Source organism: Pleurodeles waltl, chromosome 10 (genome assembly GCF_031143425.1).
Source record: "Pleurodeles waltl isolate 20211129_DDA chromosome 10, aPleWal1.hap1.20221129, whole genome shotgun sequence".
NCBI lineage: Eukaryota > Metazoa > Chordata > Amphibia > Caudata > Salamandridae > Pleurodeles > Pleurodeles waltl.
In genome coordinates, this window is record NC_090449.1 from 965936892 (window position 1) to 965961042 (window position 24151).

General features: G+C 39.1%; 1 protein-coding gene across 2 annotated transcripts in view; it reads right to left on the reverse strand.

The window, feature by feature from the left end:
• DGKB (diacylglycerol kinase beta) overlaps window positions 1-24151 on the reverse strand; it is a 2237541-nt gene that overhangs the window by 1366518 nt on the left and 846872 nt on the right. For both annotated transcript variants that reach the window (XM_069211796.1, XM_069211795.1), the window contains 2 exons: window positions 2624-2697; window positions 1555-1629 (listed from right to left, as the gene is read on the reverse strand). In XM_069211796.1, coding sequence (XP_069067897.1) covers window positions 1555-1629; window positions 2624-2697 — 149 coding nt within the window. The remainder of the gene's footprint in view (window positions 1-1554; window positions 1630-2623; window positions 2698-24151) is intronic.

Consider the following 24151-nt stretch of genomic DNA (forward strand, 5'->3'; position numbering starts at 1 on the left):
ATTCACAATTTATAATATTTAGTCGAGATAGTTACTTACTGAAATTCTAGGGATTTGACTTAGGGTACACTCAGACACGGGTCCCTAAATCACAGGAAAGTAAGATATCCTCTTTTTTCCTCTAAAACACACATTTATGCTGATCTCTATCCTTAGCAATAGAGAAACTATAATATAAGATGTGATGAGTCAATATTGACATTTAGTTTCATACTGATAGTACATACTTCATCCCAAGCTTTGAAATCTACTGCTGCACAATTGCATGGCACTGTCTTCCTATTTTAAAATGTTCTCACTTGTGCTTTTCCGCCACAGAGTTCAAATAAAGTTATAGATCACTCAGCTATTGGTGAAATGGATAAAATCTGTAAAGGACTTCACCAGGCTCTTGTCTCTTCAGAACATGCAAAACTGAAAGTCTGTGAATGGAAACAAATTTAAGACTATTTCATATGAATTGTACTTAACACTAATGACCTCTTCTCTGTTCCTTCTCTATATCCTTTTCACTTCAGTATCACAGGATCAAAGTATTACCTTCATGAATGCACTGCCATTGCAGCAAAAGAGAGATAATAAAACCATTTTATGGTCTCATACATCTGCAGCCTAAAATTTTGGAAGAGTGACACAAGAGTCAATACTCTGACTGCTTCCCATTAAGATGGAAAGAAGGAAATAGAGTGAATACAGATGTTTATAATATGTTATCCAGTATTCAGTGGTTACTTCTCTTGACTGTCACCAGGGCTTTTTAGCCCCATCCCAATTCAACACCTGTTTAAAGCAGGTGGTTAATATGAGTAGACTCCCCATTTTGAAGGGAATGACATGGTGCAGGAATGAAATTAAGGTCTGGTATTGGTAATTCTGGACCTGGTGGTTTCAGCATTCCTGCACCTTGTAATAAGACTATATTAGTTTGTATTAAATCATTTTACTTTAACTAGTTTATAATCCTCACAAGTGACAGGCTAGCATCACAGACAAGTAGACCTTTTCAGCTGTAGTATTGGGTCATTGAAGCCTATTCTTTATTTGTTGTTCAAAGGCAGACCTGTCACTTGCTAGGTCATTGTACTGTCAATACGTGTCAAGAGTGCAGAGGTTTATGATCCCATATGCGATCCCCTATAATTTCAGTGCTGTTTTGATAATTCCATTAATGATGTCATTGACTTCGATTAGTAATTTCATGTATAATGCAAACAGAAAAGTAATACATATTTTCTTCACTACTACATTTTCCTGAATTTCCAAGTGTTTGTACTTTTTTATACTATATTGCTGGTAATGAAAAAACAAATGCTGTGGGTCCTGCTTGTAGGTGCCACCACTGTTCAAAGCTTACTGCTATTCATGGATCAGTGCTTATATGTCCACTCTTTGTTTTTAAGATATGCATTCAATAACTAATGATAACATTCAATCTTCTATCATGTTTGAAACTGAAGGACTTTTTTATCTGCTTACTCTGCCATCTAAAATGAATTCCATGTGCATTGTATTACCTACTGCGGTTATGCTGAACATCCTGAGAACTTCACTTACCCTGGCATTGGTCCAATCCCTGTAAGTCCATATACTTGTCGAGGATTCAAAAGATATTGGAACTTTCTGTATATTCTACACAGGTGAGAAAGCAGAAGAAAATATTATATATTGACTTAGAAATTAGGATTATCACATAAGAGCAAGCATGATTTAAAATTAAAATCCTCATAAATTACCTAAACGTATTATTGTTTTTGTTGTATCATTATTAATATTATTATTATTATTAGAAGTAGTAGTATTAGTAGTAATAGTAGATGTAGTACTAGTAGTAGTAGCAGTAGTAGTAGTACTAATAGTATTAGTTTTATTAATATTTGACATAAAGACATTTATTAGGTCGGATCCTCTTTGCAAGAACATAAAATTCCTGTTTCTGTTATCACCAATAAAATTATGAAATTCTTAATTTTGATCTGGTACTGTATATTTTGTGATCACAAAGAACAATCAGAAAAATATCTAAATTATTAACATGTGGAGGAAAAAATAAATGAATAAAATGCATGAATTCTCTCTGCAAAAGTATATCAATCTTGTGGGGGATGAAAGCTGACTACCATAGGTTTGAGAAACATCCAAGCATTAGAGTTAATTTTATTATTATTGGCCATATAGACCTTTATTGGGTCAGATACTCTTTGCAATGACATAAAGTGCTTATTTCTGTTACCACCAATAAAATTATGGAATTGTTAATTTTGGTGTTGTACTTTATATGTTGTTATCAAAAGAACAATCAGAAAAATAGTGAAATTCAAAAGCATTATTAACATGCCGAAGAAAAAAAATTAATACAGTGCATGAATTCTCCCTATAAAAATATATCAGTCTTGCTGACTACCATAGGTTTGAAAAACATCCTAACAATAAAATACTTTTTCAAAAATCAAAAATGTACACTTCCTTTTTAAAGACTTACAAGTCATGTTAGATCTAATTGCAAAGTGCTTTAAACGTGTTGCAGATCTCTCTGTAGTTATGGCAAACAAAGAAATAAATAAATATAAATGTAACAGGATTGAAACCAATGATTAGTTATAATGCTTAATAAATACTACTGTACCTTTCTCCTTGTTTTCCACCACTTTTAGGGTTTACAAAAACTAAAAGAGGGTGTGTGCCTGGAACGGATGTGATCTAAATGAAAAGAGTGTGGTAAGGTTAATTATCGTGCTGTAACCACAACAAAATTCAATACTTTGTCTTAAAACACACCAATGTCCAAAAAATACCTACTTATTTTTTCAGACAACAAAATTCAGCATTCAACATGAAGAACCATATCTAAATTATTAAATGATCGATGACATCACTAAAAATATCATATAACAAATCATTTGATGTAAAAGCTGAATGTTAAACATAGGAGGGTTACGACAGATAATGCGGACCACACTTGCCAGCTGATGAGAATTTGACTAAAAACTCTTAACAATGACATGCACCAGGCACTGACCAGAATTGCTGCAAAACAATAAGATACATTCTCACAAAGTCCAAAGACTTGTGCTAGTGCCTATAAAAAAGAGTTATGTGTTCCTGGGTGTTGGCGCTACCTCCAATTAGAGAGAACCAAACAGGCTACCACATTTTTAATTATATATCACATAAGTCACATTAGAAAAGTGAAAAAGCGTATCTCATTGAATCTACTCGGTCACAGGAGGAATACGGAATGTATCACTAATAATAAGGGAGTAGTGTATTACAATTAAATTAAAGTAAAAACATTTACATTTGTCTCAAAATATTGCTTTAAAATATCACCCTCATTCACTTCTACCACCACACAAGCAATAAACAGTATGTCACTTCCTAATGTAATTTTTGCACACACGTTTACTTACATAAGTCACCATATATCATTCTATAAATTATAGGCTATTACAGAACATTGGAGATGCAGAATATCAATATTTTGCCAGTCCTTCAATCAGGTCTTGGAGTTTCAAGAGTCCAGTACAACTGTTATGAAACAATTTTAAAGGGCATCAACAAAATATTGTTATATGAATATCTCACTTTGTGCAAATGAGTCAGAGGTAGGCCAAGCCTCAGTCATGTTAGATATGAGCAACTTTTAGTGCTGAGTACAGCTGGGTTGAAGATCCTTTGGTCTGGGGCTCTACTCTACCTGATCACAGGGGTTGTAGGCAATGAGAGCACATAAAAGTATTCCTTTGCCTTCCACCTGCCTTCACACCTCAACTCACCCTACCCCAATTTAACTTCTGCTTATGGGAGGTGGTAAATACGAATGGATGCCCCATTCCAGATTAAATAACATGGTGCAGAGATCCAATTACTATCTGGTATTGTTTATTCTGGACCTGATGGTGTCAGCACTCCTACACCATGCATCTTGTTATACGGCTATATTAGATTGTATTATATCACCTTACTTTATCTAGTTTATAGTGCTCACAAGACTTGCATTAAGAGCATTTATTGATGACTTTGAGTTGCAGACTCAACTCCTATAATCTCATCAGTCTACAATGAAAGAGGTAATCTATGCAACCTTCAATACTTTTAAAAAAATCCTGACTCCAAAACAAGCTCAGCCTTAGGTATTGCTGCCCAGTTAGCTGAGCACCAAGATGGGAACTTCCACACACAGGGACAGAATTATCATTCTTTCATGCAGGACAACACAGCAATCCACCTTGCTTCACTGCGTGAAAAGGAAGAAGGGTGGGAATGCACTGTATTTAGCATTATATGGTACATTCCTGTATTTCCTAGCACTTGTGCACTTTTGTCTGCCTAGCGCCAATGCAGGCACTCTTGCATTATGGTGCAAGGGTGCCTGCATTATAGAAAAGATTGCTTTGTGCAGAAAGGGACACCTTTCTGCACAAAAAACAATCCTGAGAAGCAGTTTCCTCTTTCTATACGTGCTGCAGAATGTAGTACAGATAGAAAGAGGAAAAAATTAGGAGAAATAAAGATATTTCTCCTCGTTACACCTCACCTGGCAAGGTCTAGCATTTTGATACATCCATAGGTCTACCAGTGATGGTAAATCGGGAAATGTGCCTAAATCCATAGGTAGATACATTGGAACACCCACTCTCCTCCCATTGAATGCTTTCCTACTGGATTAACGCTATTCTCTAGCTTTATCAAACCGTGCAGTCCTTTGAAAGGTGGCAGCTAGGTTTTGTGTCAACTTTTCTCCCCGTTGCATGTCACAAGGAGACACAAAACTTTGATAAATTTGGCCCACAGTCTTTTTTGCAAAGGCAATTATATTTTTTCCACATACTCTTTAGTAAGTGAGAAATCAAGTTAATTGTTTATTTAATTTCCTAAAACAACTGTAATCACATAAATTGTACAACTAAAACTGTAATCCATTAGATCCTTTTCTAAATGCGGATGATGTGCCTGGAATGAAACAGAGTGATTTCAGTGCTAAAGCATGTTGGGATTCCATCATATTATTATGAAGGATTTGATGCTGTTGTTAACAGCATGTAACAGAATACAAACAATTTTTCGTTAAATTTCCTAAGAGAACTGAATGTCCGATAAAGGATGCTTGATGGCACATTGGTGGGGTTCAATAGAGAGTTTCCTAATCAAAGAAGTAATCCAGAATACTTTTATTGACACTGGGATGGGGTTTTCACATTAAATTAATTTATCTCAGCTAAAATAGGACAGGTGTAGTAGAAATCATATTAATAAGAAAAGCTAAGCTTCCTGTGGCGCTCTCGTTGTGAACCCTATAGGTCTAACCCAAATCCAGGGCACAGTTCTGTCTCTTATAAAGGGTATCCCATATTGTCAAATTTCAAAGCTATACATAATTAAAGAAGTACTTGACAATGCAAATATAAGGGGGGGGTAGTTAAAGGGTTCTGGTACTCACAGGCAGAAAACTAAGGGTAAATAATAAGAGCTAATTGTGACAGAACTAGTGCAAACAAGAGCACAAAGGTATTAAGATGACAGACTTGATTTAGGTGTTCAAAATATGTGTCTAAGGGAAAAGGACAAACAGGAAAGAAGTAACATACAGTAGGTCTTTGGGGTAGAGTAATAACCGGCTAGACTAAATAGGTTAAATCATTCATTTCAGAACATGTACAAACCGCATTCTTTGAATATTTCTGCTTGAAAAGGAATCTCCTTGAACCCATTATTTGGAGGAGAGGAATTTAGAGTGACGGGAGCAACTCCTTTAGAGTTCCATGCCTTTCTGCTTTTTTTTTAAAGGTTTTATAGACATTTCAACTGCCTTTTACTCCACTCACATGATTGCCCATCCAATTCTCCCAACTTCATTCTCTGCACTTTACTTGTTTAATGCCTTAAAATGATCTCCATATACAGCTTGGTTTTGTATGCTATAATATTAATATAAACAATTCACTGTTACTGTCAGACTACTATATTTATAATATGCAAAACAAATGTAAATTGTGTTTGGTACTTTTAATACCACAGTACCATTATTTCTTATGAATGAAACTCATTGTTCTTTGCACAAGGAAGATAAAAGGTTGAGTGAACCTTCCCAGATTTCAATCTATGTCTTGATGTCACACTCCCTTCATTTTTATCACCCTTAAATAACACATGTGCATACTTATGAGTGATCATGTAACTGCTTACTACATTCTTTTTGATACTGATACTTGTTGTAAAAAAGAAGTGCAATCATCTCATTAAAGTTTTGCTGGAGTAATGACACATTGTGCAAATGTTACTTACTTTAAAGCACTGTTCCGCATCACAACAAATCAATTATTGACGTATTTGTACTTATAAAATTAACTTTACAAGTATAGATTAACATTTTTAGGTATGTTCTGTGGGGCCAAAGGTACTTTTTAATTTAAACAATTATATCCTTAACCTACAGGGAGGGATACATCCAGAATCATTAAATTACTCATTACTCATAGAATCCTTATAATTGTAATTTCTGTCATCAGAATTTCTACCCTTTCTAGGCTGGAAAATCAAAAATCTTCCGCTTGTTGGATATTTTCACCCAGAATTGTTAAATACCATCTGAAGGGGAAAGACATCCATTTGTAGGTGGACCTCTTTGTAAATCATTTGTGAAATGAAATGGCATGCAAGCTCAAGTCTTAAATTTATTAAACTGTGTCTAGAAAACATTTGCTCATCTTTAGACTCTATAATTTATAGAAGCTGACTAACATCTCAATAATATGATCCTTTTGTTGGTTTGACAATGTTATACGAAATTGAAGTAGACTTCTGAAAACCCATTAAGCAATATCATACAAGAATTTCTGGATATAGCTAAGCTATCAGGATTTACTTTTTTTAAATATCCAAGTTTCAGGATCAAAACACTACAACTTTCCCCTACAAATTAAGCTGTCTGCTCCAGGGGCATAATAAAAATGGAGTATGAATAAATAGGTTAATTTGCCTTTTCACCCTGCCATAATAGGAATAAGAAACAGAGCACAAGACTGGCTTTCTGAATGAGTATTTATTTGCAATGAGGATACAAGTTAAATTAATGACCAAAATCATTATGTACCATCACCTTAGCAAACATCAATTGGAAAATCAATTATGTGGATACATTATGAATACAATCTCTAGTGTTAAGCTTCCCTTTCACATGTGAGATTCTCCTTTGTAGGCCAACGATTGTGCTATTATGGCTGTATTAAACCATATTTTATATACACCAAACAGAGACTAAAAGTCAACAGCATTGACTGGCTGCCAGAACATTGGTAATAGAAAGATCTGAATCTTGTGTCTAGTCACTGTCTTGCTCACAGTGTTAAATCTACAGTCCCATTCCAATGAACTTAGACAATAAATTGAAAGTGATATTTGTGATTAAGATGGTGATTTTTAATTTCCCATAATACTCTTTGGGCAATGCACTTATCTTTCTCTGTGTTTGAGCACATTGTCTATGATGCAAATAGAATGATGTTAGAGCTTTTTATCACCTTATACTATTACACAATACTAAGATATTACAACTACAGTATCAACCATGCCCATGAAGTTATGTAAATGAATTATTTTATGAACTTCTCAATATATATCTATATATATCTATATATATATATATATATATATCTATATATATATATATATATGTATATATATTCTCATAGCATGAAAACAGACAGACTATTTCACCAATGAAGTGGACTAATTAGTATGCATTATATCCACCTTGTACTTATAATCATGGTGAATACTGTTCCAAAATGAGTGGTGCAACAAGGTGTGAAAGATGTTCACTGCTTTCATATTTTTAATGACAATTTAAAGCATAATTATACATCAAAATTCAAAGACTGTGTATGCAAAAATACTTCTTACATTGAGAAGAGTATTGTTTTGGTAGTGTCAAGCTGTCCAAATATTATATGAATTATGGCAAATTATGACAAATTATTTGGCACTTTGTCAATAATAATAATGCATTGAGGAAGGAGATGATTTAACATCACACAAAGGGTATTGGTACATAGCGACAGAAGAGTCACAATCAAGTGCCTATTATTCATATGACTACCATGAAAATCACATTTATAAAAGTATTATACTGAAGGAAAGATTTTCATCATTGTATTATGCATCATACCGCTCGTTCAGGTAAACTGCAGTGAGGATCAAAACATTGAATCCAACACCTGTGTATTACAATAAAATGTACCCAATCAGAACTGGTTAATTTCTTTTAACAGGGATGACCATGATGACAGCCATGAAGACAACTGGGCGATTATTTTGTCCTTACTGGACATTGATATTTTGGAGTCAATGTGCCTTTCTGAAACTCTTCCATGATTTAGGAAACATATTGAAACAAGCATGATGTTTGATACCTTGTAAATCTGTATTGAAAAGATACATCTCTTTCAAACTATTCTTATGGGTTTTCAATGGCAAATATCACAACTTATTTTCACCCATACATTTTTCTTATCTGAAATGAAAGATAAGCTTTTTGATTTACATTTACATTGAAATGACTTAATTTCTTTTCAAGATGTGTTTCTTGAATAAGCAGGTGGAACCACTTTTATTATTTGAACTTTCTCAACACAAGAGAGAACGGCTTGTAGCAAAATGATTTACATCAACATTGTCATAGTTTAAGAAATGGAAATAATTATCTGACATTAATCGTGTGTTAAGTCATTTCTTATGTTCTACACAGACACCATAATGTAAATATCTTACCATGCCCCCATCCACCACAAGAAATGTTTACAGCAAAATGGAAACTCAAACACAAACTCTTTCTCAGTTCAGCTATTTCAAGTAGCATATACCTTTTGAGACTAGATGTAGAAATATTTGAGCAGGTATGTTCTGGAGCTACAGTTCCTGACCTATCAGCAAAAACGTATCCAAACATCACCTCCCTTAAACACACTGTGCTAAAAAATGAAATCATGTAATTGCCCTATTTCTTCCTAACATCCTAAATGGATGTAATCAACAATACCAACTGTGCAAAGGTGACACAATGTGTTCCTTAATTTTCATTTTCTAATGCCTTTTTCTAGTTTGGAGAAGTTCAAAGCTTATTCATGTTTCTAATCCTCTATTGTCTTATTTGATTGTTTGTTGTGATTTAAAGACTTTCTTGATTGTGTTACCTTTCTCCATCAAGGCACTCTCTTATCATATTCATTTGACCTACAACTTCTTAAAGCCAGCATCTGTAGCACCTCCAACAGATTTTTGCAGCGTAATTTTCTAAAACAAATCTGAAGAAACTTACACCAAACCATAATTAGAACCTATTCAAAGCTATTATCTGTTCACAAGCCTAAAAGTGTCTAGCTTTTGCAGAATACAATTTCTATCAATTCAGATGGTGAAATTAAGATCACCAAAAATGTATCCCCATTCGACTGAAGAGCACCTGTTCGTTTTAACTAAGGCTTGTGTGAAAAATCTGTGCAAATTCTTCCAAAAACAAATATATGCACTTCATTTTGTCTTGGAAAGTTATGTATTGGTTGGCAAACTTACAAGTCATCTCAAATGATAAAATTTGTATTCAACTTCCAATGGACAAATATTGATAAGTCAATACAAAATACATTTTCCAAGGACTATTCTCAGACTTCACTGGTACTCTGAGTGAATGACTGCAGGGTATGAACACAGGCCATACTTTTTGCAGTGCCTGCTGAGCACAGCCAAATGACCAGTCTAGCGTGTGGCCTGTCCCTGTTAGGACTAGTCAAAGCCGAAGACCAGAAGGCAGTGTGGAAGGAACCTTGGTTCAGTGGATAACTAAGAGATACTCAATGTCTTGGCCCCAGTGCCTATTATTTACAGCCAAAGCCTCTGACCAATGGATATCGTGGTTGGGGGGGGTATCAAATGCTACATATTATACCTATAGGGAAGACTGCAAGATGAGCATGGGCAAAGGCAATGCCCTATGCACAGTAAACACTTGGGGTGGGGTTAGACACAGGGCATGCCTGAAGGGTGTACATATGCCCTCAATCTCAATGGGTTAGCTATAAATGTCAATTGGATACACATTTCTATAGAAAACAATTGACTTCTCCCATTGAGATATATCATGAATACTACAGAATATTTGGATCAATAAAACATAAATAGACCATAAAAAGCGTAAAATTAAATTTATCATTTAAAATAATTAATAGTTTTCCATTGCTTATTTCCACCGTGCTCTTTAACAGCTAGAAACCCTGTTACTGAAGACATGTTGCAAACAATTAATAATAAGTGTAAACAAAGGGCGCCCAATTACATAAAGGACACACCCTTCTGATATGAGCTGGTGCGTGCACTCATTGGGTTTGCAATGCTGTAGATAGTGTAACAAATGAAACGGTTGCTTCATTTTTCACTGTGACCAGACAAGAATTGTCTTTGAACTGGGGCACTGAACACCCACAGAGGATCCTTCCCCCCAAATTTAAGCCTAGTCGCAAAAGATATTCTCAGGAGCGCACTACCTGTTCAACACTTGCTAGATTGCATAGGGTAGGGCCTTCTCATGAGCTTCTTTGCCAAGTCAACCATATGTTAGTAATATGTTGTGATGGACAAAAGGAATTCCCTAATTTTCATGTGGGCATGACCCCCATGAAAATAAAGGAAGTTCATAGTGGGAATGCATACGTGCAAAACGTGTTTTACAGAAGGAAGCACATACATTTCTGCAGTCCTTCTGAAATGCAATTGAGCCCTATTGCTCAAAACACAGGAGTAACTGCTTGCCTCCCCACGAGGGCACATTTATTATCCAGCCGTTGACATTTATAGTAAGCAATTATGCAACATTCACAGTACCATATATATGATGCATTTTATTCATAAATCCGCTTAAATATTCATTGCTATCCATTTTTGTGTAAAAGCATTACATTTACAGTAAACCAATGGCAACTATTTTTCATTAACCATGTCACGCTAACTTTAACGGTTTACGGTATCTGCTCTCATTAGACTGATAATAATAATAATAATAATAATAATAATAATCAATGTATTACTTCTGGTACTACAATTACTACTCCTAATAGTAAAACTACTACTGATACTAAAAAAATAATACTGCTACTAGTAGTATTATTAACAATAATGATAATAATATCTGAATGTAGGTTCAATTAAGTGTTACATTTCAAATAGGTTATCAATTATGTCCAAAGGCACGTATATGGTCAATATCATTTTTCATAGTTACTTTTATGAAATTCAACAAAATGGCAATGCTTCTTAAACGAGTTCTTTGCCAAATCAATTTACTAATTTATCGCATTAATTCGTTATTTTGCTGTTCATAAAGACAGATGCTCGCACCTAAATGAATTTTCCAATCAAAAGCATCAGCTTTTGTTAGCGATTGCATTTCCAGTGAATTGATTCTTCCCCGGTAAGAAATTGTAAATTTAAGGTGCTCAGTATGACAGAGACAGAGAGCTTAACCACCTCTATCTAAGTCCCCTAAGAGCCGGCTAATTAATGAGATTCATCCTAAGGTTATACATGATCTATTACTTCCCCTAATTAGAAATAATAATCCTGATCATTATGCTGGTGAGTTGGAAAGAAGTACGAGGAAGGTGCCGCACCATCATTCATAGTCTTGAGTGGGGACTGAAGGACTAGAGCATCACAGGTGCGGAAACAACACAACCTAATTCTTTGTTAAGCTTTGCTCCTCATTCTAAACAAAAACAAACACATTCCCACGTACATTGTTACTCTCAATTTCTTTTAACAGAGATATGTCAAGTATGCATGCCCTTTATCAACAAAAACATAAACCCTAGTGTAGACTTTGAAGGCTCTAATGAGTGTCTATGTGTTGATAGGTTTAAAGGGCGCTTTACTTCTATGATAAAGGACGTGCCTCAGCAGGAAACAACTTACAAAATTACGATTCAGTCGTTCTAACTAGTCTGCACACGGCTAGCCGTCAAATTGTACCTGTCAGCGAGATAGGTAATGTTGATATTTACTCATGCAATTTGTTTTACATGCCATTTACGCATATGTAAATATTAGAATGTGTAGAATTACATCTTGGAATCATCCACATTAGTTAATTAATCCATCCATACAGGAAGAGCTCCACTCAGATTGGCATGTAAAGTTGAACCCCAGGACGACTTTACTACTAATGGCGACCAGTGCGACAATCTTTGTTGGTGTCCCCGCCAAGAAACCTCCTTCTCCACAAATTCCATCACTACCTCGATCCACCAGTGCCCCTCGTCTCCCAAAAGCCCCTCTTTAACGTGCATTCATTTGTTTTATAGTGCTACTCCTACCAGTGTAGGGTGTCAGAGCACTTTACACAACACACACATTCCACAGAGCCAATGCACCATACGTGTATAAATCAGTCCTTAAGAAATGTTACATATGACAATAAGGATTACAAGCTGTAGGAGTCACATGTTACCAGTACCAGTAGTCAGTATGTTTTCAGAGTCTGGAGAAGTCCAAACTAAGGATTTCATACATACCATAGTGGTTGGCTTTACTAATATAAGTGTATTTCTATATAAAATGAACCCTTTTTAGCAACATTAGGATTATGAAAGACTTGGAAAAACATAACAGTCTAACAAAACAGTTTGCATGCAGTTCTTTCAAGTCAGTGGATACCTCACTGTACTATATTATAATGATTGGAACTTATGAACTGCAAGTAACATAAGAATCAGTGCAAAAAGAGTAAAAGCAGTAACCCACTGACTGTCAACATAAAATACATTTTGGTGATTTGCATGGTACACATACTTTGCTGCAGGCATATTAACCGTTTCTCCAACTTTTGCATGACTAGAAACTGCCACTAGGCAAAACTGATCTCTCTCCAGCAGGAACATTACTCACCATAGTTATCTTCACATTTCTATTGTAGCCTGAAATTACTGGGGACACAAGGAACTCTGAAGCATGTTCTTTTTTAAACCTGCATTTTTCTAAGCACTCGCCCCATGAGCTCAGCGCCAGGTGTGGCTGCACTGGTCGCACATCCCTACAGCTGGCACTGATAAAGCCCATTTGGGAACTCAATTTTCCAAGCAACAAATTGAAAGAAATGATCATAGATGGTGATACGGTATCCATGTATTGCAGATTGTTCTTTTAGACAAGGATATTCCATGGGGCATTCACAATGAATGGCTACAACTTTGTGACCTAACGTTGCCCTTATGGTGTGGATCTGAGAAAACAACCCTTGTCTGATCCTAATCCTATGGTTTCCGTATAGGAGAAGCAAACACTGCGACCTCCTGGATTATTCCTTGTCTTCACCACATACAGAAAGTCCTCTAACAATATTGCCTGATTATATGGGTGAACATAGTCATTGTGTACAATCAGAAGAACAGTACAGTTTTAGATAATATCTGGATACTTTTGACACAACGTTTAAAAACATTCACAGGGTACTAACCCCCAGATTTATTAATATTTGGCACAATGCAACTCAGCAAGACAACTTACTGTGATGTGTCAAATGTAGAGAGCAAGAATGCACCACAAGTGACCATATGGTGCATTACTGCTCTCTATGCACTGTTACACTTGTGGCTTTCCAGCATCATTGCAGTCACCCTTGTGCCATGGTGCAAGGGTACCTGTGTTACAGCCAGGATTGTTTTTGGGCAGGAAGGGACACCACCCTGCACAAACCCAATCACTAAAGGCATTTTCTCTTTCTACATGTGCTGTAGAATCAGGAAATAACTCAGAGAAACAAACATATTTTTCCTTCTTACGCCTCACATGGGAAGATATAGTGGTCTGACACATTTCGTTCCAGGTTTACAATTCTTAGTACATCTGGAAGTGCACCAAATCCCATGGGTGGATGTTTGGGAACACCATGTTCCACCACGGAATGCTTTCCCGATGCAGAGTAATGCAAGACAGCGACTTGCGCTGCCTTGTGTCACTACAGATTTACCACAAAAGGTGGCTCTGCATGACATGGTAAGTCTTTCCTAAGGGCTTGTGTTGACTTGCGTTGCCTTTCATGATGCAAGGGCAACATAAACCCTTGATAAATCTGGGACTAACATACAATATTTAGGGCCTCATTACATGTTTGGTGGTTTGACTGCTAGACCACTGTTGTGGTGGCTGCCAAAAGACCATCAAGTTGGCAGTCACACAGATCGCCATATTACGAGTTACACAGCCAAGTCCACCAAAACCCAGCCACAATCCCAACACTGCTAGGACTCTGGAGGGCGGGCAAGAGGCGGTCCAATCACCGGTACCACCAGCCCCCTAACCAACCACCGAACCTATTACAATTCGAAAATCACCATGGCAGTCTTGGCATGGGAGTCTTCCAATGGTGGTGCGAACAATGGTGATTGGCAGATCCCCCAGTAATACAAAGCACCACATTGGATAGATTTGAAAACAACAGAGGTAACACACACTCACACACCAGATACACCTACTAACCACACTATAAAGCACACTCCTTCACACACCACAATCCTTTGCATCTACAACACCACACACAGCAACAGCAGTGCAACGATTATAATAGGCACCACTCCAACACACAAAAGCCACACATCTCACATCCTCACTACACCCCCATCACAACATTCACTGCATGTCACCCACTCATCACACGGCACCTACATTTTTCTTTCTTATTTCCCCACCTTTTTTCCATCACCATGTCACCACAAAAACATCCACGATTCACAGATGAGGAGTTAAGGGTCATGGTATCTGACAGAGTGAATTCTGTAGACAGCTACCCACACACAAGGGATGACATCAAGAAGAGGTGGAATGACCTCAGGGGGAAGGTATGTTCCATGGCTGCCAGGCACCAGCTGGTGGTACCGAAGACTGGTGGTGGTACCCCAACTCCTCCCTCACAGTTCACACCATGAGAGGAGAAGGTCTTGGCCATCCTGCATCCTGAGGGGTTTGACAGGAATACCTGGGGGAGTAGAGTTGAGTAAGTCAAAACTACAAAATTAGTTCACCAAGATGTATTGGCATGCATGTTCACTGAACACCTTTACCCACCCAAAATCCCACCCCTAGGTTTTCAATTGCTCCTGGCTGGCATTGTTTGTCTGCATGTAGTTGTGTGTGTTTGTGCTGCTTGCTGCTCCATGTGATCTTTTTTGGAGTCTGTGAGTTTGTGTGCAGTGCAGTTGTCTCCCAAGGGTAGGGTGTGTGTTGTGTGATGCTTATGTGTATGTAGTTGAAATGTTGCTGTCATGGCATTGTGGTGTGTTTGTGGTGGTATCTGTTTTTTGTTTCGTGTTGTGTGATGTGGGAATGATTGGTGCATGATGTGTCCCCTGATATGGGTATTGTGTACATTTGGTGTGAGTGAACTGTATTTGTGTTAGTGCAGACCTAGAGTGTGTTGGGTTGTGGTAGTTCGCTTTGCATTTGAGTGTGCATGTGTCCATTTAGGGGTGTGTTCCTGGTAGCTGGTTAGTGTATGTGTATGTCCCATGGAGTGTGAGTTGTGTGTGCTTTATAGCGTTTGCCCTCCCCCATTGTGTGATTGTTTTTGAAAAGTGGTATTAGTATATATATATATATATATATATATATATATATATATATATTTATATATATATACATATATATATATATATATATATATATATATATATATATATATACATATATATATATATATATGAGATAACAAACTGGTCCTGCTTCTGGCGCGCTCTTTCATGTTGGTGCAGGTGTGAGGAATGGACCATTTCCTCTCATGAATCCAAAAACAAACAGTTGCAAGCAACTTCACCACCGCACTCCAGGAGGACATTTTTTCTTTTTATTGCAGTCAGGATTAAATCACCATCCTTCACCACTGACGCGTTTCGACCTACTGGTCTTGATCACAGTAACTTAGTCCTATCTCCATGTCCCCTATTTATAGTGTCTCTCCTATGACCCCCATTAGTGCATTGTGGGACATGTAGTCTATTAAAAATAAATTAAACGTTATATATATATAAATATATATATATATATATATATATATATATATATATATATATATATATATATATATATATCCCCTTGTGGTATAAAACACCACCAGTGTCTAATGTGGCACAGTAGTGGCCATTTAAATGCACAAAAAATGATGAAAATGAAATACACAGTTTGCAACAGATAAATACTAAAATAGATTAATAGGTACTAGGTTGCATTATGCAATCAGATAGATATTTTTCAGTGAAAACCATTGCGGACTACGTTTGGGGGTGAGCTAACCAGGTGACAAAGTGTGTTGTGAAGACTAGCCATGTGCGCCACATCAACACATTTCTGAAATGTCTGGGTAAAATGCAGCTAGTAATTATATCTTAGAGTTTGAAAAAAAAGACATATCAAGAAATGTTGAAGGATTTTTAATATGAGCACATGCACTGATGTTGGGAGAGTACATTTATCTATATATGTACAGATGTATTAAACTTTTGTCCTGCACTCAAAGTGGGACAAAGTCAGTAACACAGTAACATTTTCATTTGCAGATAGATAGTTCTTACCATTAGATGGCCGGGCAATTGGGTTTCCCAATGTCTTTTTAACATGCATTTGTTGTAGGAAAAACATGTGCATGCAGCCATTCTGATGTGTATGTGTGCATGTGTGGTTTGAGAAAGGAGAGGTCTGGTAGCAAATTGCTGTGCCCACAAAAAACCTACACGCTACAGGGTGGAGAAATTGTAGCAGAGGTGAGAAAAGTAAACTCCACCGAGCGGTAAGAGCAAATGGGGTCCAATGGAAGAGCTATGTATTTAAAAAAAAACAAATACATTAAACTAAATTAGAGAAGAGGCAGCACAAGTTCAAAATACTTCCCAATGCTCCTGAGCAGGACAAACACAAGACTTTGGAGGAAAGCCATTGAATAAAGAGCAGCAAGGTGAGACAGTCAACAAAGCTCTCAAATAACGGGCATGGGGTGGACCCAACTTCTGCTCTATATGTATTGGAAATAATCAATGAATCAATCATGGATTTGTAGAGCATGGTTGATCACCCCTAGGGTCTCAAGGTACTGTATTTGGGCGTGCTGCTCAGTTGAAGAGCCAGGTCTTGAGGACCTGCTTCAGTAATTTGGTCTGCCTGAGCTTGAGAGGTAGTGTGTTCAATGCCCGGGCTGCTAGGTAAGAGAAGGATCTTCCTCCTGCTGTGCTTGTCCCGATCTTGTGGACGGCTGCAAGGGCGAGCTAGGAGGAACAGAGACATCGGTTAGGTATGTAGAAGGTGAGGCGGTGGTTAAGGTATGCAGTCCTATTTTGTGCAGAGCCTTGAAGGTGTGGATCAGGAGTTTGTATGTGATGCGCTTGTTGGCTGGGAGCCAATGTAGGTCTCTGAGGTGGGAGGAGATTCAGCTGTGTCGGGGATGTCCAGGATGTGTCTGGCTTCTGCATTCTGGACTCTTTGTAGTCTTGATTAAAGTTTCCGGGTGATGCCGGCATAAAGTAGGTTGCCGTAGTCCAGTTTGCTGATGGTGATTGCGTGGGTGACTGTCTTCCACGTGTCGGGGGGAATCCATTTCAAAATCTTCCTCAGGAGTCAGTGGGTGTGGAAGCATGACAAAGAGATGGCGTTGACTTGGCGGGTCATCAATAGAGAGGAGCCCAGGATGTGCGCATGGTCAGTGGGGGCGGTGGCGAGGGCGTGGCCCATAGCAGTGGTCCACCAGGATTAGTTCCAGGCAGAAGGGGTGGAGCCGATCATGAGGATCTCTGTCTTGTCCAAGTTACGCTTGAGGCAGCTGGGCTCCATCCAGGTGGAGACCGCTCTCATCCTGTTGTGGAAATTCTTCTGGATCCAGCTGAGTTCTCAGATAGGGAGAGGATCAGTTGGGTGTTGTTGGCGTAGGAGATTATGTTTAGCTCGTGTTATTTGGTGATCTTGGCAAGCGGGGCCATGTAGATGTTGAAAAGCATTGGGCTGAGTGAAGATCCTTGGAGCACTCTGCAGCAAGTGTCTTTAGGTTCTCATGTGAACTGTGGTAGTTTGACCCTCTGTGTTCTTCTGGTGAGGAAGGACCTGATCCAGTCCAGGACTTTGTCTCGGATGCTGGCATTGTGCAATTTGTCGCAGAGGGTGGAGTGGGCGATGGTGTCAAATGCTGCGGAGAGGTCAAGGAATAAGAGTGCGGGCGTGCCTCCGTGGTCCAGTATGATGCGTATGTCGTCGGTAGCTGCTAAGAGTGCAGTTTTGGTGCTGTGGTTGCTTCTGAAACCAGACGGGGATGGATCTCGGATACGTGTGGCTCAAGGCATTCGGTGAGTTGCTGGTTGACAGCTTTCTCCGTTACCTTGGCTGAGAAGGGGAGCAGAGAGACTGGTCTGTAGTTCTTCAGCTCCCTAGGGTCAGCGGTGAGTTTCTTGAATAAGCACAACAGAGCCATCTCTCTGGGTACACATATCCCGCCTAGAATTAAACCTCAGGTTTTAGAGCTTTATTTGCTCTGGCCTCCATCACAGGAACTATTGTTCAGTAAACACAGATTTTACAGGCATGTAAAACTTCAAAAGCCCTATTTATCAAAGGACATTTCTGGCTGCATCCTTGGACAACCACATTATTTCATGGGTTATACTCTGAAATTAGAGTGATTTCTCAGAAAACATGGATCTTTTAGGGTTGAATCTGATCTACAATGATATCCCTCAGAATATATAGAATGTACAGGCTAACATCACATACCGCATTGCTTCATTTTCAGGTTGCACAGGCCTTAGAAGACTAAAAAAATAACACTGTCCATCAGGATAGACAGATTTAACTAGCTCATGTGGACCTTAACCATCTAATGCATCTCATGTAGTAAACAAGGCATATAGCCTCACATTAGTTTTCTATCAGTTAACTATTTGACTAAAACATACTTTTTGTGCAATTAATTGCAAATGTGCCTTTCCTATAACCATACATGTATCGTACTTAATTCCATTAAGTATTTAAACTCTGGTGGAAACATTGAACTACATTTAGAGCCATATGTATGACCTTAGTTCTTTATTTTTTTAAACACAGCTATTGAGCTTTGATAACATATTTAAAGCCACAGTCATGTTAGGAAAAGCGAACAAGGTTTGAACAAGATTTGATTCATTACAATGCTGCGCAATATAGGCATTCATGGAGTCACCTCAGATAGACTGCACTTTTCCTCCCCTAAAGAACACAAAAAGTCCGCCTTCACCTCCAAACCAAAGGAAATCATCTGTGGAGTACCCCAAGGATCCTTGCTCAGCTTCACACTTTTCAAAACGTATATGACACCTCTGGCCAGCATCGACAAAAGACATATGAACTCAACATGATATCCTATGCTGATGATACACAACTAGTCCTTTCCCTCTCCGAAGACACCACCAACACCAGGACCAACTTTCAAAGCTGCATGACAGACATCACTAACTGGATAAAGGACACCTGCCTAAAGCTCAACACAGACAAGTCAGAGGTTCTGATTTTTGGAAACAAAAACTCCCCTTGGGAGGCATCCTGGTGGACGTCATAACCTGGACCTACTCCTACCCCCACTGACCACGCTAGGAACCAAGGCATGATTCTGGACTACAAGCTAACTACGATGACTCATGTCAATTCCTTCATCTCCTTCTGCTTCTTCATTCTCTGCATGCTTCATAAGATATTCAAATGGCTACTCCAAAGCTCCAGATGCACCATCACTCAGGCACTCATCTCCAGTCAACTGGACTAGGGTAATGCTCTCTAGGCAGCGTTTGCAACTTACCTCCTCCGATGACTACAGACCATACAGAACACTGCAGCCAGACTCAACTTGGATCTGCCTAGATGAACCCACATCACCCTCTACCGCAGGAAGTTCCACTGGCTCTCTGTACAGAAAACATGGCAGTTAAATCTTCTGAGCAATGCATACAAGAACCTACACAACTGCGGATCAGCCTACTAGAACCACTGCCTGAACTTTCATCAGTCCACCAGACACCTCTGCTCCGCATCCCTTTCTCTAAACCTCACCTCCTGCATCTGACATAGCAGATGTGGAGGTAGCTCCTTCAACAATGCATCTAAGATATGGAATAAGCTACTCTTTCATCTCTGGACTGCTTTATTTCTTCCAGAGTTCCAAAAGTCCCTGAAGACCTGGCTCATCATCTAATCAACTGGACCCTAACAGCACCTGGATACCCTCACGGGTGACAAGTAGCGCTCTGGAGATCCACTGATTGATTGATTGAAACAAAAATGCATCTGTTTTAGTTCATATGAACAGCACACATTTATTCTTAAATCTGTCATTCTTTAAACTGACAATTTACAATCAAATTTTACTAATTCAGGCTACTCAAGTTACAGACATTAGGTAATTGGCATAGGATCATAAACAATAAACATATACTTCTCACTTTTATTTTAGGATTGGCCATCCTTCATATTACCTTGCCACGCTAGACAATCAACGTTTAGCAAAAAACTAGGCAGAGGTTCCAATAAAAACAATTAATTTTTGGATAGGTGTCAAACACTTGGAAGGACTGGCTAACCAGACAATCAATGTATGGGGTACAAAATGTTTTTGTTAAAATGAAATAAATATTTAAATTTGTCCAGTGCATCTCACTAGTTAATAGTTCCTTATTTTCTATAAAAAAATTGAATCACCAAAACAGGTTAGTTCAGATGATGGGGCAGGCAGTGCTTCACACAGACTCTGCATCATATCATGCACCAGCTAGACGTCAGAAATCGGCAAGATATTGCTGTGAGCACTGCTGCACCAGTGGGAATTTGTCAGTTGTTGATCTCTTGATAGGGGAGGCTTTAGAATGTGGCACAAGCCTCTGGTGCATTCTCTACAGATTAACCAATGTAGCTATAGCAGTTTCCTCTTGTCTGGGGCACAACAAACTGTCTCATCGACTTTGTAATTTCTCAGTATTCCTTTGTTACTTCTCATTGATCTCATTGATACTTAACTAAATCTTCCACACAGTCATGTTCCCTGTCAGCAGTAAGGTCCAGGACCTGCTAAAAATTAAAATTCCTTTACTGATAACGTCTTGCTGCTCTTTTTAATTGAATAACTTTGTAGATCTCAGGTTCTCGGTATTGATGGTATCCTGGGACAAGGTGATCATGCCAACATGTTACTAGGCACCACCTCTACTCTACCTTGAAAAGTTGCAACTTTGCAGTGTTCCTTTTTCAAAGGACCAACCTTGAAATGGAAAGCACAGCACCGTTTGTTTTTTCTTGGCTCTTCAGGAGTAGGAAAGGTAGTGTTAGAGTGCTAAGAGATAAGTTAGGAGTGGCAGTTGAGGCCTGACGTAACATCACTGCTTCCCTGTACTAGATTCCTAACACAGCGGTTTACCAACAGTATTAAGTTGTACCCCTGATACCAAAAAATTCCTAAGGTAAACCTAACAAAATCAGTAGGAGTCACTGGTCTGAAAAACAGATAGGTTGGAAGCAAATAGCCTAGCACATATTAGAATAATATTCTCAAATGATTTCAAAATTCTGTTCAAAGTGAACAGTGGTATAAGTGAAGATTTCAGTGAAAATAGTGCCAAAATAAACAAAGCGCAAGTTGTGGATATCCGATCACCAGGACAAAATGTCAATTTCAGGCTAACCAAGAAAGTGCGGGCCAGCTACAGGGACCCATTTAGGCCCACTGAACAAGAGTATCTTAAATCCTGGTTGAGGAGCGTTGCAAGGTCCTGCTTCAAGTATGCGTCACACAGCCAAGGTGACACGCTGTTTCTGAGGAACTGCTGAGCTGCGATATGAGGTCCCGTGATGTTGTTGAGGATGCTGTCAATGAGAGCTTGCAAAGCAAAGTCTGATGTCAAGGATGTGTTGTGCAGTTGAGGTGATGTGTCGGTTCAGTGGAGCAGTTTGGGGGTGCAATGTGAGAACCTGCATCATTATGAAGCCGTTCATGAGAGATTTTTGATGAGAGGGCTTGGCTTACTGAAGCCTTGCACAGCAGCGGTTTCAATGTGGGCTATGAGGTCTATGTGGAGTTCTTCAGCTGGGAGAACCCTTGCAATACAGGCGATGTGTCGGTTCTGCTTGGGTCCACAGATGGGCTGGCAGAGCACCTTCAGGGCCATTTCCAAAGGTCCAGGACTTGGGTGGTACAACCTGGCAGGGTAGGACTTGCAGAGGGCAGAGTCCAGGTGCTGAGTACAAGCTTGTTAGAGCCTTCTACCCCAGAGGCTCCAGTCAGGAGGCCAGTCAACTAGCTCTTGAAGTCACTTTGGTTAGCTTAACAGATGCATACCCAGTCCTTCTCATCCAGGCAAGAGGGCACCAGGCAAAAGGTCAGCACAGCAGGCAGCAGTGCATCAGAGTGGCAGTCCTTCACAGCATTCCTTCTTCCTGGTAGAGTATCCACAGGTCCAGAAGTGAACTGAAGAGTTTGTACCTTAGGTCCAATATTTATACCAGTTCTGCATTCAAAGTGATATAAGCCTCCAGAGGCTTTCCCTTTGAAATGCACAGGTCTCCTGCCGTCCTTGCCAGCGCTCCAGACTAACTACATGGGGTATGCAGCCCTTTGTGTGGAGGCAGGGCACAACCTATTTAAGTGTAAATATGGCTACGCCCTGCTCCTCCCTTCAATCCTGCCAGTGATGGCCCATCCCGGCACACTAAGCTCTCTATTTAGTGTGCTCTCTAGGAGGAATACGCAAAGCCCAACTGTCAACTTCACACAGTTATGTGACCCAGACAGGCTGCAGGCACCAAATGGCTAAGACAGGAATATTTAAACTTTCTAAAAGTGGAATTCTCAAAACTGTAATTAAAAATCCAACTTTATCATAGGAGAGGATTTTTCATTACAATTCCAAAGACACCACACATGAACTGGTTACTGTTTCCCATTTGGAAATTATAGTTTATTAAATGTGATCAGGTAACTTTAATGTTAGCCTATGGGAGACGTAGGCCTTGCAGTAGTAAAAAACAAATTTGAATGTTTTTTTACTACCATGACATGTAAAACTTAAAATTATATGACCTACATTTCATATGCACTAGACCCCGCACTCTGGGCTGCCCAGCCCCTACCTTAGAGGTGTCATGTATGTATTAGAAAGGAAAGTTTGGGTCTGGCAAAAGATGTCGTTTTCCAGGTCGAAATGGCAGTTCAAAACTGCATACACAGGATTCAGTGGTAGACCTGAGGCATGTTAAAATGGTCACTTAAGTGGTTGGCACAATCCATGCTACAGGCCCACTAGTAGAATTTAAATTACAGCCCCTGAATACATAGGACTAAGGCCAGGAAAACAAAGATCAGAAAAAATGGAGGAGGGAGGCAAAATGTAAGGGGAAGAACTCCCTAAGGCTGACAGGTCTACCATGTGCTCCCCTAGGTGAAAGTACCAAACCTCTTGGGAGTTTGCATTACTAAGATGAAGGAACCTGGATAGGTGTGGTCTGAACCAGGATGTTTTTCCATCTTAATGTCCATTCCTTGTAGGGAGATGGACCACCTCAACAGTTTGGGATTTTTACACCTCATTTGCATGAGCCATGTGAGGGGCCTTTGGTCTGTCTGAACCTGGATGTGAGTCCTAAGCAAGTATGGTCTTAGCTTCTTCAGTGCTCAGATCACAGCAAAGGCATCCCTTTCAATCACACTCCACCTCTGTTGCCCAGGATGTAACCTACTGCTAATGAAGGCTGTGGTTAGTTTAGGCCATCCTCATTTAGCTGTGCTAAGGCAGCCTCTATAACCTCCTCTAAGCATCTGTCTGCACAATAAACTCCGTAGAGAAGTCAGGAGCTTGAGTACTGGTGCTAAACAAATGGCTTTCTTAAGGGTGTCAAAGACTTTCTGGCAGGGGTATGTCCAGATAAACCTTTTGGGCTGCTTCATTTGAGTCAGCTATGTTAAGGGGGCCAAAATGGTGCCATATCCCTTAACAAACCTCCTAGAGTATCCTGTGGGGCCCAGGAAGGCCCTCACTTCAGTCTGTGTTTTAGGGGGCTGCCAGACCAGCTAATCTCAGTCTTGGTCTGGAGTGGCTGCACCTTGCCCCACCCACCATGTGGCCCA